The sequence below is a fragment of the Talpa europaea genome (genome assembly GCF_964194135.1).
Source record: "Talpa europaea genome assembly, chromosome: 4".
NCBI lineage: Eukaryota > Metazoa > Chordata > Mammalia > Eulipotyphla > Talpidae > Talpa > Talpa europaea.
In genome coordinates, this window is record NC_140070.1 from 94,532,278 (window position 1) to 94,551,342 (window position 19,065).

Sequence of the window (19,065 nt, forward strand, 5' to 3'; positions counted from 1 at the left end):
ATATATCTCTTCAATAGGCTCATCTTCAATATTTTTAATGTTTTATATTTAAACAAAAAGTGAAATGGTACTATAAGCAATGTTGGGAAAACAAAACTATCACCTTTTACCTGGTGGCAGTTGACTCTAATTTTCTTCACTGAAATAAAAATTAAAGTGCTAGCCAGCCTACAAAGTGTTGAGAACCCTTCATGATGATGGGAAGAATATTGTTCTGGTGCTCTGCAAAATGAATGGGAGAGCTTTGCAAGTAGCCTGCTTTGGCCGCACTGAGTGGATAGTGAATAAATGGAGGAAATGTGAAGACAGAAAGCAATTTGAAGATAAAGAAGCAGCAATCAATGCAGTTAACAGAATTTACTGAATGATCTCTATACACTTGACACCTGCCTTGTAACATAGTCAATACAGCCAGCTATGACTCAGTCCACTCAGAGATGAGACAGTATCACTAGTCAAATAGTACCAATGTCCCTTTTCTTGATTGAAAATTCTGATTCTAGTATAAAATTCAGAAAGCTTCCATGAATTACTTGAGCTTTTCTCAGTTCTTTAGAGCCATAAGGAACTAGCTTTCCATGATTCAGTATGACCCACCTAGTTCTCATCATGCTAATTATTTTATCCAACTCCCATATGTAATTATTTATTGGAATATTTCCATCTGCACTTTTTTGTGAGAAGAAGGCAGTTGGAGGCTGATGCTGAGTTTTTCAAGTTTCAAAAATTATTTATTTTTCTTCTGTGGATCCTGAATCTGTATTTGTTTTTCTTGTGAATTTGTTCTCCTCAAATAGATTCTAAGCAGAAAAGGCAAGCACTCTTTGTTCTACTACTTTTATGAGGTTGTACACAGCAAAGTCATTAACAGCCTGACTTTTGGAGGGAACTTTTTGTTTTCAAGTCTTGGCTCTACTATTTGGTAGCTGTGTGACCTAAGATCTAAAATTAGAGCGAGGAAGGCCTCACCTCAGGTAAGGTCTATTTTCCCCTGGACCTGGCATCCCTGTTCTTTGATGCTAAGACTTAACTATTTTCTTACTTTGTGTGGTCTTTGAGCAAGTTACTTAACCTCAGATTATTGTAGGGAGTATACAAGACTTGAAAGAACTTTACACAGTGCCTAAAATGTAGTAGGTGCTAAGTAAATGTAAGCAATGATGAATAGTGGTCAGGACATAATTAGTACTATTTCTCCTCCCAACACTAGACGTTTCATTGTTTGCCTGTGCTGGTTTTCTCCACCACTCCTCTTTGCTCCATGCAGGCAGCCACCCCCTTTATAGCAGAATTTCTCAGGATCTCCTGCTGTACATTGCAAGGTATACTTTGCTACAGAACTCCATTATTCCCCAGAGAAGAACAAACCCTTTTCTATCTATACCAGTCAACTTCCCAGAGAAAGAAAAAACTTTGGCACAATGTGGGCTTTTCTGTATATCTTTCCTTAATCAATGAAATCATCCTGGTCAGTCACACTCAGCCCCACGATAAAGGAAAAAGCAGTTTTTCTCATCAGCCTTGAAACTCAGCATCAGCCTCCAACTGTCTTCTTCCCACAAAAAAGTGCAGATGGAAATATTCCAAATAGCAAGTCATTTACTAAATGATCAAGAAACACTATGAGCTCCAAATTCTTTCCAAAACCATTATCTACATGAAGCAAGAGCTGTAACACTTAGCTGTTGTGCTACAGGAACTGCAGGGGGCACCTGTCTCCTTAATTATTGGCCTCCAGAACAGCAAAGACAGTGGTGCCTTTCTCTTTTTCTGCTATCACCATCAAAAGTTTGATGCTCCTTTTAATGGTGACGCTTCTGTCTTCATAATATAAGTCCTCTCCCTTTAATTTTACAGAAACACAGACTCTTCGGTTCTCCTTTCTGTAGGTATCAGACACACACACACACACACACACACACAGCTTCAAGAGTAAGTCTTAAGCAAACTATGATTTGTTGTGAACAGCACTATCTGTGTATCTGTGCATAGAACCGATACCAGTGCTATTGCCCTAAAAACTGTCTTAGGGTAGGAGTTTCTACTATGTATAATCTGGGACTGTCTGCTTAGCAAGCCTGCCTTCATGCCTCTGCTGTGTCTGCTCCCAGCCCATACTTGAATTCTCTTACTCACTTGCTTCCATTTCTTCTACTCCTAATCTGTCTCAGTTTTTAAGGCTAGAGATTACAAGTAACAGATCTTTGGTTCCATTATTTTGACTCCTTCCCCATCCACTGCATTCCTCTTTACTCTCCTTCACTACTGTTCCCTGCATTCCCCGGACTCTTGAGCATAAGGAGTCAGTCATTTTCTGTTTAGTGTTAGATCAGTTATTCTCAGGCCTGGCTCCCTTGAGGACCTTTAGAAAAAATGCCCCAGCCTGAATTTCATCCCAGAACAACTAAATTAGGCTCTCTGGAGAAGAAGCTTATACATCAGAATGTTTTCAAAGCAACTCAGTTGAGAATATTAACTTCCACTAAAGAGATAGAAGAACCTGACCCTTTTTTTTTTGGATCCTTCTCCTTGAGTCCCTCAAGACTCTCACTGAGCCCTCAACACATTTATTGATATTGAGCTACTGTGACCACCCCCTTCACTTTGTCCATGGAAATTCTGGGTAGGGAAAGAATAATTGTGGTTTTTCTTCATAGACCCATGAAAGGATATGAAACAGAGAAACCAAGTACTCCAAATAAACTTTGATTTCCAAAATTCAGATATTCAGATTATTTTTCATGCATCCCTTTTAAAAAAAAATTTGTTTGTTTGTTTGTTTGTTTATACAAGTGCCGGGCACAGTCAGAAGCGTGGGAAGGTGAGAGAACTCACCAGAGCCAGAGCAGGGAACAAAACAGGCAGGCTGACAAAATACACCGCTGACGGGAGCAGTGGGCACAGCAGGAGAGGTTTGCTGGCCATGTGGGACTCTCACAGGCAGCCGGGGATCCAGCTTCACAGCCCAGCGCTCAACCACTGCACCACCTGGGGAGGCAGGTGGGATCCTTTTTAAAGGTAGAAGGGCCAGAACCATGACTTGACTGATATAAGGAGGTAAGGAGGTACCTACAGCACCTCATTTTCAGGCGCACAACTTTCACTTAAAAGACCCCAAGAGTAAGTGTGTCCTTAAATTTTGTGCCCTACATACTTCTTTACCTCATCCTAGTCTAGGATTTAGAGGAGAGCTAAAATGAGACCTTTTCTAGAACAATTTAGGGAAGAGAGGGTGACTATAATTATCTAGTTCAGATCAAGATTTAATAAGCAAAAGTTATATAGCCTTCTCAACAAATTTTAGCAATAAGATTCCAGAACTTAAAGTGAGACTTATTATCTGCCATTAGTCCCCAGCACTATACTACTCAAATCCTCCTCCTCCCCCAAATATGCAGCTTATAGCAGGTTATGAAGGGGAAGATCTAGTCAGAAGAGGAGCAAGTTTCTCTCTATGTTAGTAGAGACTGTTGGTGGTTTGTGACTGAAAGTTACATGTAATGATACTTTCTCTAGTAACATTAAATATCTCTTAATTTAGTATCATCCTCCAGACTTTTATAAGATATAGGTGAATTCATGCATGTGGCAAAATTGTGCACTCAATAACTGGTAACTAACTTTTCTCACCAGGAGGACAATAGAACTCAGGAAATACTTATCAGGAAATACTCAGGAAATACCCAACATCATCTCATCAGCAAGTCCACATCACTTAAAGACAGAGTCAAGCTGGGTACAAACTACAGTCTCCAGCTTTCTCCAGTCCAAGTCCATGATGATGGCCTGACATTCTCTTGCTGCGTTAAAGTCAATACTAGCAAAATCTTGAGGAGCTTCACCAAGGTCAAAGTTTTTGGTAAGAGTTTTCATTCATTCTCTCGACTCCCTTCCATCCTCCTGTCAATTTCTCCTGCCTTGGTCTCTGCTACAGAAGAAGAACCCTACTAGCTGCTGGGTAGCCAAGCAAGGGTTGCTCTTCTGGAACTCTCTTTTCTTGATGCTTGTCATTCATATTGGGGACATGGAGGAAATCAGGATGTTAAACAAAATGATGGTTCAGTTAGTAAAATAAAATCACAAGATTTTAATTTAAAATCTTAAAATCATAGATTGATCGATTTCCTGGTCACCACAACCTTAGTTACAACTTTAATGTTTCCTAAGAACACTGGCAATCTCTTTAATTATAAATGCCAAAGATCAATTGCTTGCTCATCTAATTGCCTTAGTTGCTTGCTAGAACAAGGGAAAAAATGAGTCCTGTATGAGAAGAGAAAGATGATAAGCACAACTCCAAAGAAACTGTGCACTCACCCCACCAAGGCCACACGGGTTAAGAGATTTCCAGCTGCTCAGCCAAGCCACCCATAGGGGTGGCCCTTTAACCCTGCATTCTTAAGAGTGTGGAGCTGAACTGAGATATCCACTGTGGTCTCACTCAAATTGCAGAGACAACTTCATGATGCAAGTTTGAAGGGATAGGTAGAAAAATATTTTTCTATTTTGAATGGAAATATTGCTATTTTCTATTTATGCAGAAAGTTCTGGCTATAGATATTTTTTATCTTTATGACCAATAACTGTTTTTATTTATTTATTTTTATTTGTTTTTTTTTTTTTAAAGATTTATTTTTTATTTATACAAGAGCTGGGGTACATGCTAGAGGTGTGGGAGGGTGACAGGATTCACCAGAGACAGAGAGGGAACAGAACAGGCAGACAGACCAAAAGCACTGGTGGGGGGAGCAGCAGGCGAAACAGGAGAGGTCTGCCACGCCATGTGGGAATCTCCCTGGCTGGCCGGGAATGCAGAGGCTGCGGACAGCTTCACAGCACTGCACTCAACCTGCTGCACCACCAGGGAGGCCCAACTTTGTTTTTAAAATCATTGTTAAATGAAGGCAAAGAGAAAAGTGGTGATGTGGATGAACATTAATTGTTTTTTAAAGTGAGGTAAACATAGAAAAAATAATTCCATAATACCTAAGGCCATGAGATGCTAGTTTTTCCTCAGTTCTTCAAATGCCAGGACAAGTGGAAAAAATCTTTGTTTTTACTCAGAATCTTTTGCATTATTATTAGAGGGCAAACAATTCAGTATTTTGAAGACAGCACCAAGCCTGTAATTCATAAAAATTTGAATATTGACAGCCAAGATTTGTTTCATTTAAATCTTTTGCTCACACTCTCTTCCTCCTGCCCTCCTTGTCTCTCCTCAGGGATGAGCTAGGAAGTAGTCAATTGCCTCAATGATTAGGTTCCTTATGGAGCCTGAACAATGTCTCAAGAAGGATTAGAAAAGACTGCTCGGCTCTCTTATTCTACTATTTGCTCACTTAACAGAGTTTGATTGTCTTAATACAAACATGGAACTGACTCATTTTGTCTGACTATTGGCAAATCAACAGACAGTCATCAAGGATGTGAAAAGAAATATTGATTCCAAGTTAGGAGAACTGTGTCCCATTTGATTAAGGGGTTTGCACTGTTTCTTGATTTAATTTTCTTATCAACATTTAAAGCATGTCCTATATCTCTGTCTCTACATGTCTGTGTCTTCTTTTAGTAGATGTATAAAATTAAGAGATTCTACCTGCTTGTTCATAGAATTAAATTTTCCCTGCTTCCCAACTTCCCCCCTTAACAATACCTAGGTTGTGTTTGAACCAGAGTTTCATGCAGACATTAATCTCTTTGTGGATGCCACCTGAGTGTCTGTTATAGTGGTCCTGGCACAATATGTATATTTTATTCAGAACCTACTCGATACCCTTTCCTCAGAATAAATCAAAAATAAAGCTTGAAAACCTTGAATTAAATTCTCAAGTGTATCACAAACCCATTTTACATGCCCTGAATTCAGCTCATTTCTTCTTCCTGAAAAATGTCTCCATTTGCTAATAGACTAGGGACCAAAGCATCTCCAATTCCTCCGTGACATCCTAAACCTCCCCCATCGTCTCCATAGATGTTTTGTTACTGAGCAGAGGGTCCCCTGCCATCACAAGTTTGCTCTCCCTCAAAGTTCTAAACCTGACCATTCAGAGCCTCAAAAAGCATCTTTTCCTTTATCCCTAAAACCTTCAGTAATTGTTCTTTTTTTCAAGTCCTGTTGGCCCCAGAGTACTATTGCGAAAAGGAGGTCAGGAATATCCCCTCCTCCCATTAGAATTTTAAGGTCGCATCTTTGTTTGGATTTCCCAAAAGAAAACATAGAGACAATAATTTGAGTAAAATTATTTGAGAAGTAAGCCTGGAAAATGTCAGAAGAGGGGTGAGAAACAATTCAAAGAAAAGAAGTAAGGAAGATAATAAAATGCACCTGACCAAGTCCATGACCACTGTGGGCTTAGAGCTCATTCCCTCTGGGGAAGAACACACCTGAGGATTATCCCCAAATGTGCAAGGAAACTGTTCTGATTTACCAGCTCCCCAGGGTTTTCACCATTGGGTCTCTGGGGCTGGTGTACTGAGTGTGCTCCCGAGGCCCCAGTGAATCCTCAGGAGCAAGTCACACACATACCTGCCTGAGGCCTTCAAGATGTAGCTGAGTCACGTGGCAGGCACTGATGGCACGTTTAACAGAGGTTCTTAATATTTTCTCAACTGGTTCAAGGACAACTTCATCTGCTATGCTCAAAAACTAACTTGAAGTCACTTTAGTTCAATATGATATTCTCAATGATGATTTTGTGCTGGACAATGTTAAGTGCAGAGGTGGAATTATGAATAAAGCTGCCTGACTTAGGGGACCAAAAGAAAGCAAAGTCTCTGAAATTTTCTAGTACCAAATAACTGAATAGTGTCAAGTGTTTTTTCCTCCCATTCAGGGACCTCCAAGTTATGATCTATTTCTAAGCCTTTAGACACATAGGATACACTTTTCTTCTCTCTCCTCATTGCTTGCCCCCCAAATCCACATTCCCCATTTCAGTTGATTCACCGGTAATCATCCACATATCAGTGAGATGTCTCATCTCTCAGGAGTCTTTTTATTCCCCAGTGTTATATTGAAACTTCTCTTAAAATCTTCCTTTTAAGCTCCATGGCTTCAATTATCATAAATATATCAGTGTATCCTGATTTACAATTCATGTATCTTTATTCTCCGTGAAAATGTGAATTTTTTAAGAACAATGAATGTGGTTTGTCCACCTTTGTATCCCAGGCATCTAGCATAATTCCAGGCACATAAATAGTTGATGAATTATGGATCTTATACACATATGCTGCGACAGATACGCCACACATGCTTGTCGTGAGTAAGATGGCATTCATTGCTACTAACTGTTTTATTTGCCTTTAAGCTAAGCCAGAAATGCCCATGATTGTGGAAAATAACTCCATGGATGTCTTGGGACAGGTGAGTGACATTAAAGCCTTTGAAAATCTACAGTATAATATGGCAAGCTGTGTTGGATTGCATTTTGTCCAGAACATTTTCTCCAAGGACCTTAGAACTTGGCCTTTGCCCCTCAGCCAGTTGATTTCTGATGGTGATAAACAAAATAGAGTTGATTCTAGAAATCCAGTGAGATTCCTTACTTTCCAAATTAAGACTCTTAGAACATGTGATCTGCGATCCTCATTCCTTACAGTTCCTGGAAAAATAGTCTCAATAGTTTACATTTCTTTTTAATAAAAATGGAACTCGATAGTGAGGGGAAAGCAGGGCAAAAAGCAAAGTGATTCCTGGTGTAAGAATGAGGTTTTTCACTCAGCTGACATTTAATTTTTTCTAATCCATTTCCTATACCAGTTTTACTGTTATTTTATTTTGAAGTGACAAGAGGAAATGTGCCCTTCTGTGCTTCTGCAGAACCCTGGCTATTTCTTAGGCAGTGGGAGAAAAAGAAGATAGAATATGGTCTCTGACTTTAATTTCTTGTGTACAGTTCTCAGTCCCTAGTCCCTGGGACCAGGGCTCACTTGCCAGCACCTCCTCTTGATCGCTGTGACCTTGGAAAATATCACTCATATTTGTAGTCAGTTTTCCCACTATATAAAAGAGGTAATAAGAATGTTTGTACATTGTTGTTGCTTTAAGCATTAAATGAAATAAAGTATGCAAATTCTTAGCATATTTAAGTATATTATATTTTTAATGACTTAGAACTCTTCAAAGTCCTTTCATATACCACAATACTATTACGTAATGCTTCTAACAAGCATGTGAATAGAAAAGGTATCTGTCATTTTATAGATGAAAAATTGAGATCTGGAGAGTCTAAACAACTGACTGACATTAATAAAAGGCAGGGGTGGGGTGAGTACTGAGCATGTCCACATCCACGATAGGACAATATCATGAGGAAGAACGTGCTTCAGGGGAAGATAGAACGAATTGACCAATGACTAGCTACATATCCTCATCAAGTAGTTAACCTCCATGTTTTCAACAAACTCATCCTAAAACTGGGTCATAATAAGTATTTCATAGGCCTCAGGATAAAGTCAAATGTATAGACGGTAACGAGGCACATGACAATAGTGGACATCTCAGGAATATTTCTTCTCCACTATTTATCCCCCACGTTTTTCTCTGCTTGTACATTCATAACCTGTGTGACCGACTCTAGGGCAATGTGGGAGAATGAAATACAGAACACAGAATGTGTTATCTGATAGACCTGGGTCTGAATTCTCCTCCATTGCTTATTAATTCTGGTCCCTGGGATGTTAATTCCTTACCTCTTCAGCAATGAATGGCAGCTATGATCCCCTGCCTTACAAAGATGATATAAGGATGGAGGAGAGTGGATGCAGAGCATCTACACTTGGCAATTATTAAATGTTTGCTAATGGCAATTCCCTACCCTTTCCTTTCATTCCTTAGAAATGAACCAAATCGGCAAGGATGCCTACTGTGTGCTGCTTATTCACTACACCCACAGCATTCAGTCTTTAGGACAGTGGAACTTGGTCAGTCATGAACTGTGTCTTCTAGCCTCCCAAGTTAAACTTACAAAGTATATTACTTAAATTTAGCTTTCCTGTAAAATAGAACACCTCCGTATTACTCTAATGATGATGCCCCTCAGGCTTATACCTGCCAGGATGTCCAGGAAGCATGTCCCTATTGCGGATGTCCTGTTTTCGTGTGCTGTTTTAGCAGGTGGGACACAGTACACAGCTTGGCTTCTGTAGAAGAGATGGAAAGGGAGTCTTTAACCTAATGCTCAGAGCCTCTCGAAGTAGATTTTTGTTTCAGAGCAGAGGATGCCAAAGAACCCCTCAGCCCACAGTCCTGAGCCCTCCATATGCTGCTTTGATGATGGCCCACAAGAAGGCACAAGGGGGGATACATGAAATTCCAATTTATTCAATGGCTCAGACTTTCTACAGCCCACAGATACCTTTTAAACCCATGATTGTGCTTCAACTCAGTCATTTCCTTGGGTCCTGTCCTTGTCACTTTTTAACTTTATTATATTAAAAAAATTAAAGGAAAAAATCTAATGAGGACTACCTATAGGAAACAAAAGCAACTGGATTAAAATGCAAAAAAAAAAAAAAGTTAAACAAGGTTTAACATATAAAACAGGTTATAACAATATAAAATAGACACCATAATCTAAAACCCATGCAGCAGAGTTTAGCAGACTAGCTCTGGTGGCTTTTTATATAATTTGATTGTGGTTTATTTTTTTTGTTTTGTTTTTGTAAATTCTAAATCCATGTCCACTTCTTGACCTTCTTAAGCTCCATTCCAATTGTTTGTGTGGGTGTGTATGTACATGTGTGTTTAAGATTAGGTTCTATTTTCTCTCTTTCTCTGATCACCCCTTCCCTCTCTCCTTCCTCCCTCACCCCCTAGCATCTTTTTTGGTTTATTAAGGCTCTGAGTTCAAAGGTCCAGCCCCAGAACTCACACCCACCACCATCACTTGCACTACTTGTGTCCTGAAAGAATACCACATCCCTGCGGGGAAATCACATGGGAAGTGAAATATGAAATAATTAGAATTCTTTAAAAATCCAGTGCAGCCTGAATTTTTCACAGTCCGGGTGTTTGTGCTTGTGATTGTTTCACAAACAGCTCAAAAGGAGGATAGATCTGACTGTTAGAGCTGGCTGTTGACGAATGAGTCTAAGAAGCAGAAGAGGCAGCTACATAGGTGAGGCCTGAACCAGGCAAGCTGTCAATATCACACCAGGGTACATTTTCAGGGTGGTGTGTGCCACGCAGCACTGGGGCCATCTACAACATAAAGAGACACTACCTCCTGTTGTCTTCCCAGGTCTCACCATTTCCTTCCCCATACCCAACTCAATTGAAAGAACAAACAAACAAACAAAACTACAAGTTCTGGAGGAATCGTGCAATACAAAGTCAGCTGCAACACAAAATCCACATTGTCTTCCCACTTCATTTTATTTTTTTTAAATTGGGAACATTTATTTATTTTTAAATTTTTTAATATATTTTTTAATATTTTATTTTATATAATTCTTACATCATTTTTCATTTTTGCACAATGTATGCATTTTCATTCTGGTTATATTCCCCATACAATTGCACCCCCCCTTATTTTGACCCTAATCCTTCCTCTCCCTGTCCCCCCATTTCATTTTATTTTATTCCCCAGTTAACATTTGGGACATAACCCCAGCAGCGAGGAATTTTTTCTTTCCCTATAGACTGTTAAGTCCCTTTTTATAAAAGCATCTGTGACTCTTTAAAGATGAACAGTTTACTAAGCGAATACTAGGTCGGCATGGTTAGGATTTCAGTAGCAGGAATAAAATCCAGAATCTACAGCTCAAATGAATTCATAGTTTGTAGGCACAAAACAAAAGAAACTTATTAAAATTGACCTCAGGATCTAAGAAATTGTTCTCTGTCCTTTGCTTTCCCAGACGGCTGTGGTCTCTCATCTTTCCATGGTAAATGTCTTCTTGGAGCTGTCTCTCCTGTCTTCACATTTCTTCTCTCTCCCTTTTCGTTTCTTTTTGATTTTTCTGCTCTTCTTTCATCGTCCTTATACACCCCATCTCTCCATCTTTTTCTCTTTCTGAGTTTCTATCACCTCTTCCTCACTCCCTCTCCTTCAACAGAGCTTAAAATATAAAATTATTTTTCATATATTGAAAATATTTTTATATATTGATGAAGAGTCCATAAGTTCTTTATGTTTAATTCAAGTCAGCTGAAATGGCTTTCTGTGCCAATTCCACCTTCCTTATGTGTGAGGTGTTGAAAGGACTCACAGGGTTCACAGCTTACAGTAACATAACCGCTTTACGAGAAGCTGTGCCCCACACTGCCACAGGGAAGACACAAGCGCTGGGATGGCACAGAAAACTCAGACTCAGGCTTCTTTGCTCTTCCACAGCTGGGTCCCACAGAAGTTCTGTATCCAGTTCTCACATCACCACCAATATGGGTACAAAACCATCAGTCCCAGGAAGTAGGAGTTCTGACGGTGCTGGGGTCTCTTAGACACAGTCCAGCACCTCAGCCAGGCTCGACCATCAATACCACCAAAACTCAGCTCCACCAAAACCAAGTATTACGCGTAAATCCCATTATTTTCATTCATCAGCGTTGACAGGCAGGTCTCTTCTGCCCATCCCCAAACAACTCACAGACCCCTGGTGGAAAAGTGACAGTAATCTTTAGCTAATATGTTTTGAAGTGGTGGCCAGGGGTCAGGACAGCTGTAGAACCCCTGCAGTAAGCATTTTACAGGTTAAGGCCTGCTGAGATTAACTGCATTAAGTCCAATCTTTCTCTTAAAAACAAAAGCCCATTAAAGTTCTTTAAATTTTGGCCAGAACCAGAATGGACTCCTTACTATGAGACTGAAGTCAGTATTTTCAGAATAGACTCCCCCATGCCCCATTTAAAGAAAATGGAATGGATGAGCTGCTCCTCCGGACAGGCCCTTCTCCCTCTGGCAGGCTTCTCTCTCAGCTCTCCCCTTCCACTTCCTTTCCAGGGTGGCCCTTTCCACTCCTCAGGGCTTGCTCTCTCCTTTCCACAGCCCTCTCTCTCCTGAGCACCTCTTTTTCTCTTTGGCTGGCCCAAGAAGCCAGGGCCCCCACCTGCTGCAGGAGCCTGTCCCAGTTGCGCTCAATGCTCATGGGGAGCTGGGGCACTGGCGTCCTGGGTCCCAGTGCTGTCCTGACTGACCATGGCCACTCTTCTCCAGTTCCCCTCTGTGCATGTGTTTTAGATGCTTCCACAGGGCTGTGGTTCCCACATTAACCCCAGGGCCATGGCTCACCTGCCTGCCACACAGGTAGCAGGTGGCATACTGATTGGGGTGGTGCCCAACACATACAATGGCCAGGTGGAAATACTCCCATACTTCCGAAAAACAGCTTCCCTTGTCCTGGGGCACAGGAGTGCCAAAGGGCCTACCAGTTCTCCCATCTCACTGCTCTCTTCCTCCTCCTTCCATCTCTAAGTCCTCCTTGGCCTTCATCCTGTTCCCTGTTCTTCCTCCTCCTGCCTCATCCTATTTCTTCATCCTATCTCTTCTAGAGCTTTCATTGAGCCACTGTGGCTTTTGTTGTTTTTTTTTTTAAGATTTATTTATGCATACAAGAACTGGGGTACAGGGGTGCAGGGGGTGAGAGGATTCACCAGAGACAGAGCGGGGAACAGAACAGGCAGATTGACTGAAATACACTGCTGAGGGGAGCAGCGGGCGAGACAGGAGTGGTCTGCCGCACCATGTGGGTTGCTCCCTAGCCGGGGATCAAACTCGTGCTACAGTGGCTGCAGATTGCTTCATAGGTTGTGTCTTAACCCCTTGAGCCACCAGGGAGTCTTACCACCTTGCCTTTCAGAAGGGACTATGGTAGCTTTTGGAGATTTGTAATAATAGTCAAAGGCTGGCCATGCCTGGACATGTGTGATGTTTCCTTCTCTCTGCCCACGGGAGAGTCAGGGTGAGTCAGAGCCAAGCAAAATGGCCTCTGAGGCTCTCGGGTACATCCCCTCTATGCCAAGATACTTGCTGATCCTCCTTGGCTCAGTTACAAAGAAAAAAAAAATTAGTCCAACAATTACAAAATCTTGCTGTTCTCTATATCAACCAAGACCATGGGTATTTTGAATGTTCAAAATTTTAGATTTCTTCTTTCTTCTTGATTCTCTTCCTTGCTGCTTCCACTGAAACAGCCTCAGGGTTGAGGTTGTCAGGATCCCCAGAGCTGGGGCCTCACTGGATCTTTGTGAGTATAGGTAGGCACAAGCAAGGACAAATACCAATGTGAGAGACTCATGCTTCTAAGAACTGTTGCAACAAACAGTCCAGAAGATATAAAGCCCGTCAGGAACTGGGCGATGAAGTTCCTAGAGTATTATAGGTGAGTTTATTCCTAGAGAGATCCCTCTGGGGCTGGGATTCAAAAAACTGAACAGTAGACTTGGTTGTTTTCAGTTGGGGCACTGGCTTCCTCATAGGAGAGGTGGGGTTATCTGGTCATTCTCGGGCAAGCAGCATATGCACCACACCTTCCCTGCACTATCACCTGCAAAGCCAACAGCTGATCAGACCTTCCCCACAGCAGCTTATTTCAGATGTTTGGCTCATTTACCCCAATTTAAGAATGGATAATGATATTATGTTTTTAAAACATCTGATTTCTCTCTCCTCTTAGGGTCATTTCTTTAGCAAATGGAAGCCTTGCTCCTCGAGCTTTGCAACCCTGGACAGTTAGGAAACATCCCCAGCCACAGTGGGTACTTACAGCAAGCAGGCTTATGACCTGTCTCTGCAGACTCCAGTGCAGGCTGAGTCCCACACAAGCCTTGGATAGCAGTAAACTGACTCCAGCCCAGAGCAGGAGGGCACCTCCAACTCTTGTTCCCTCCCACTTTCAAGGGAGCCTTGTTTCCAAGTGGGTATGTCACTATTGGCCAGATTTTTTGTTGTTGTTGTTGTTTTGCAACACTTAGCCACGAATGCAAAGCTTTTCTCCTCCCTGCTCTAACATCTAGAGCAGACGTTCATGAAGTAAAACAATAAGCCAAGCACCTACAAGCTTTAGTTGTTTCCCAATGACTAGATCATCCAAGCTCTCAAGCAAAGAAAGCGATTTCGGGGGCAAAGAAGGAAATATGGGCTGAGAAACTACACTCTTCAGGACACCTCTCTCAAATTCTTTGTCAGATTGTTAGATGGTGAGGTTCGCTTTGTAGTTTGGAAACTATGGATATTGTAAATAAAGTCACTAGAAATGCCAAAGAGTGTACAGAAAAGTGAAAGGAAATCTTCCAAATTAAAAAAATATATAGCAAATTGCAAAACAGATTTGGTGTTTCTTTTTATTGTATTAAGTAACTAGCGTGGGGAAACTGAGATGTTTTTGCTTCTCTTAGTTGGAATGAAATGAAGGTATGATAACCGCTATCAATATACATTGCATATAGTAGTATCAGTATATATAGAAGGCAAATCTACCTGGATATAGGAACATTTTAGAGATGCTGTCCATCAAAGAAAAAACTCTGAGTCCATTTAAAGAAAAAACTAGGAGAAACAATAAAAATGACACAATAGAAAATACATAGAGACTAAGAGTTCAATTTCAAATGTCAAAAAAGATGTGGGATGGGGGAGGGTAGTAGTTGTTAGGAAAAACTCCAAATAGGAATGAAGAGTTGGTAAACAAATGAAACTTTTTTTTTAATGATTTCTCTTTCTAGAATAAAAAGGTAAATTTTTCAAAATGATTCTAGGAAAAGTCCTTTGGAAATGGTTTTATCCAAAGTTTTGCCCAAAGTTATGGTCACCACTTCAGTATTACATCTATGGGAATAAGGAAATGATCAGCTCTACAGCCAGATTTGAATTCATTTTTTTCTGACTTCTTAATTTCATTTTGCTCCAGCCATCTGCTGACTTCCCCCTGTTTCCCGGGGCAGTAGCCACTGCCAACACTTGACTAGTGAGATGCTCCTCTGTGGGCTCTTTCCATCCATCCAGCTCTGTGATTCCCCACCACTTTCCACACTGTAGAATACAAATCATCTCTTTCCCATCCACAAAACAGATCTGTTTTCTAAGTTTTCCCATATTTTACCCTTCTCTGTACTCCTACAGAACTGCTCATAAACTCCTTGGCACTCATTAGATAATCCTTTTTGCTTTTCTTGACTAATTCCGTATGTATTTAGAACATCATGTTGGAGAAACTAGTTATTTGGCTGGTCTCATGGATGTGACAAGCGTGCAATGAATGAATAAATGATTGTGATTTTTCAGCAGAGGAGCATGTGAGTGCACTTGTAAGTTTGTGCACTTATGCTATGGTACATATTTTTATCTAATTCAACATGTGTTTCTTCTTACCCGTTTGGGCAAGTGGAAGTCCCAAATAAATAAAACTCTGCTTCCTCAGCAATTATATGTGCTTGACATTTCATAGGATGTGTGACCTAAATTTGAACTTGTTTAGTCTTCAGCCCTTCTATTATAGAAAGATTGGGAGGAGTTTCAGGACAAGAACCATATTCTGAAACAAAAACTTGGAAAATGAATCTGGAAATTCTATAGAATATTTGTGATCTGAATCATTACAGAAATTCTGAACTCAGAGAATCCACGAGTTAAATCTTTTTAACATTTTTATAACTTGACAAGAGAATTTTTCAATGAGCCAGTTGCTTTTGTAAAACAATGGAAGCCCCATGTGTTCCTGATATTACCATATCATCATATTTTGGCAGGTTAACTAAATATGGAGGAAATGAATCAGGAATTGTTGGAGGTATTAGCATTAATGCAAACCTTTACAACTTTTTGTTTTAACATTTCATTCCTATTACTCTTCAGATAGTCTTTCATGGACCACCTGAAAATAAACCTCAATCTTTGCCCTTTTTTGGATTAAAGAAACTGAATTCTCTTTCTTTTACTTAGTAAGAATTTATTTTAGGGGACCTTATTTTATTTCTGATTTACTAGAACAGAAAATGACATGATTTCATGGAGAGCTTTCCTGCCACATGAACAGATCTCCACTGTCAAGTCTTGAATAAGTGGGAATTGCAGCATTTGCCACCTGCCACCTTGAATTTGATAGTCTCTTCTGAAAGTCTCATTATTTCCTTGGGATTTTTGGAGTGATGTGTTGGATGATGTTAAAATGCATCTTAGTAAGGTCTCACCAGAAAATGTTATTTAGTATCCTCAAGTTTGGTTTTTCAGCTCTGTAAACCCAAAATCTTGAGATAACTAGTCTGTGGGGAAATTGGCACATAGAGCACACAGTTGCTCTTTACTGTTTAACCAGTTGTTGAAATTATTTAAGAAATAAGAACAACAGCTAGTCATATGTAAAATACATGTATTGATGAGAAAACAAGTAACTTTAAATGGGATTGTAATTTTGCCATTTTTGATTAAGTAATGGTGATCCAATAAGCGTTTTTAGATGCTTTCACCAGGTTGTGAAGAAACTACCATCTCACAAAAGAACAAACACAGTCTTGTTGATAAAGCAGAATCAACTCTAAGTTTTCTGGTTTTTTAATATAAGTTCCCAGTTTATTTGTTTGTTTATATGCATTTCAATGCAATGTGTTTTAAAGAAAATATCCTCTCTAGGGATTGAGGATGCAGCATCCCCAATGGTGCCACCAACAACTTTCCACTCCCTTTAACCACTCTGTCTTGTTTTCCCATCTGTCAAGTGGCAATAAGACATGTCCTACTTACCTTACAGGATTGTTAAGATATAAACAATAACTCAATTCAAAAGAGAGGTATTTATATTAGATGGTTCCTGTAGTTGTTACAAATAGTACTTTACATCATTTGGGGAAGGGAATCAACCAAAATGTGGATCTCTTTCAGTCTTCAATATAACAGAAGATTCTTCTTTGATTTCTGCCTGTTACAGCTTCTTCCTTCTATTATTTGGCTGCCATTTGGTATGATTTTATTCTGCCAAAACGTAGCTATCATTTCTCTTTTTCAGAACCACAATCCAGACTTGGAATATTAGTATTGTCATAGATTCTCCTTAAGTTGACCTAGGATTCTAGCCTTAATTTATAATATCTCCGTAGGAGATAGCCTATTTATAGTTCACATTTTAGCACAACCTCTTAAAGAGATGCTGCCTTGTTAAAAGTGGAGATGTAAAGGGGCACCAGTTTCTTCCAAATTTGCAAATAACCCTTTCTCTGTTCTGACTTTATCCCCAGAGGACATTTACCTGCTTACTGAATAATGTATTTCCCACAGCAAATCTCACATGGTTTATAGACGGAAGCTCTCCTCAAGGTGAAAAAGGTAAGGAAATCAATGGAAATGGGTTCAGCAAAAAAAGAAAGAAAACAGAACAATAGACATTGCCTCTGCCAAGTTGATCTTGGCATTTAAGAACAATTCTCATTCTCCCAAAATGTGATCTTACCTCCCAAATGACATTTTCTGATATGTCATCTGGCTCCTGCTAGAAATTGGGTGAGCGGTGGGAGGGAGGTGGGACATTTCCCAGCATGTCAGAGATACGGTTGATTTTGTCATCTCACACATAAAATTCATGTTTTATTTAAGCATTAGTAAAAAGCAACTGTTAAAAAAATAAGTTCAGTTGATTTTGATTTTGCACTAATATTTTCTTTTTAAAAAAAGTTTTATTTATGCATACAAGAATTGGAGTATAGGCCAGTGGTGTGGGGGGTGAGAGAATTCACCAGAGACAGAGTGGGGAACAGAACAGGCAGACTGATGAAATACACTGCTGAGGGGAGCAGCGGGCGAGACAGGAGATGTCTGCCGTGCCATGTGTGTTGTTCCCTGGCCAGGGATCAAACTCGTGCTGCAGTGGCTGCAGATTGCTTCATTAGGTTGCGTCTTAACCCCTTGAGCCACCAGGGAGGCCCGATTTTGTACTAATATTTTCAATAAAAAATTTCTTCTTTTTCTTGTAAGGACCTGGGTGGGATGGGTGTGGGGGCACTAGAGGAAGTACATGTAAAGGTCATGACTCAGGCCTCCCTGGTGGTGCAAGGGGTTAAGACGCAACCAATGAAGCTATCCACAGCCATTGCAGCACGAGTTTGATCCCTGGCCAGGAAGCAACCCACATATGGTATGGCAGACCTCTCCTGTCTCTCTTGCTTCTCCCCTCAGCAATGTATTTCAGTCAGTCTGCCTGTTCTGTTCCCCGCTCTGTCTCTGGTGAATCCTCTTACCCTCTACACCTCTAGCCTGTACCCTAGTTCTTGAGTGCATAAATAAATCTTTAAAAAATATATAAAGGATATGACCCTATGACAAAGAATATGTTCACCAGGAGGATTATAAATTCCTGGAGCGGGAATACACATTGAGACAAACTCAGGTGATAATGTACAAAGCCACATTTTTCATAGGTGGTAAACACAGCAGCCTCTGCCTGAACCATCCCAGCCATACACTGCCTGGCATAATGACCATGTTCCTTTTTTCTGAGTCATTTTCCCTCAAAGCTTAATATATTTCCAATTGTAACTGTGTCACATAACTCTTGCTGCGTTATTTTGAATGGATAAAATTAAAAGCTTATACTAATGAATGATTATATTCATCACAGTGTATTTTGAGACTGTTAATCATTTTATTATTAGTTTATTTTAATACCAGCTCACCCACATTGACAGGCTGTAATCCTAAAAGTATCTTCAAAAGGTCACTAATAAATCCGTTGTCCCGTACATATTCCCTGATTTGATGTGCCCATTTTCCTCCCACCCATGAGGCCAGAGAGTGTGGTCAGAATTCTACAGCTCAAAATTGCATTTAGTTATTACTTGGTCAAGTAATATGTTCAGAACTAGCATTTAGGACCTTTAACACCAAGAAGCTGTGAGAGTTCATAAATTTCTGACCTATGCTGACAAATGGTTTTACATTAATTTTCTGCTGCCAAGCATTCTATTTGGAGGTTGTACTAACAGCAGCAATTAAACAGAGTTTTATTTCTAAAGACGACTCACAAGACTTACAATGACACTGGTTATAAATTTAGAAGAGAGAAATGATATAATATAGCAATATCACAGAGAAATGATACAATACCATCACAGAGAAATGATATAATATCCTCACAGAG

At 40.1% G+C, this 19,065-nt stretch overlaps 2 protein-coding genes across 2 annotated transcripts in view; one reads left to right on the plus strand and one right to left on the minus strand.

Moving 5' to 3' along the window:
- The window catches only part of CD96 (CD96 molecule), a gene marked incomplete at both ends in the record, with an annotated part of 65,327 nt that overhangs the window by 12,292 nt on the left and 33,970 nt on the right, over positions 1-19,065 (plus strand). The window contains 3 exons of the mRNA XM_084232656.1: positions 3,634-3,859; positions 7,311-7,366; positions 17,171-17,258. Of these exons, the coding sequence (XP_084088782.1) occupies positions 3,634-3,859; positions 7,311-7,366; positions 17,171-17,258 (370 nt within the window). The remainder of the gene's footprint in view (positions 1-3,633; positions 3,860-7,310; positions 7,367-17,170; positions 17,259-19,065) is intronic.
- Positions 11,850-12,466, minus strand: ZBED2 (zinc finger BED-type containing 2; the record flags this gene model as incomplete). Its single annotated transcript, XM_084232103.1, is given in 6 exon segments — positions 11,850-11,961; positions 11,963-12,104; positions 12,107-12,367; positions 12,370-12,406; positions 12,408-12,442; positions 12,445-12,466. Coding segments are annotated over 6 exon segments (609 nt in total).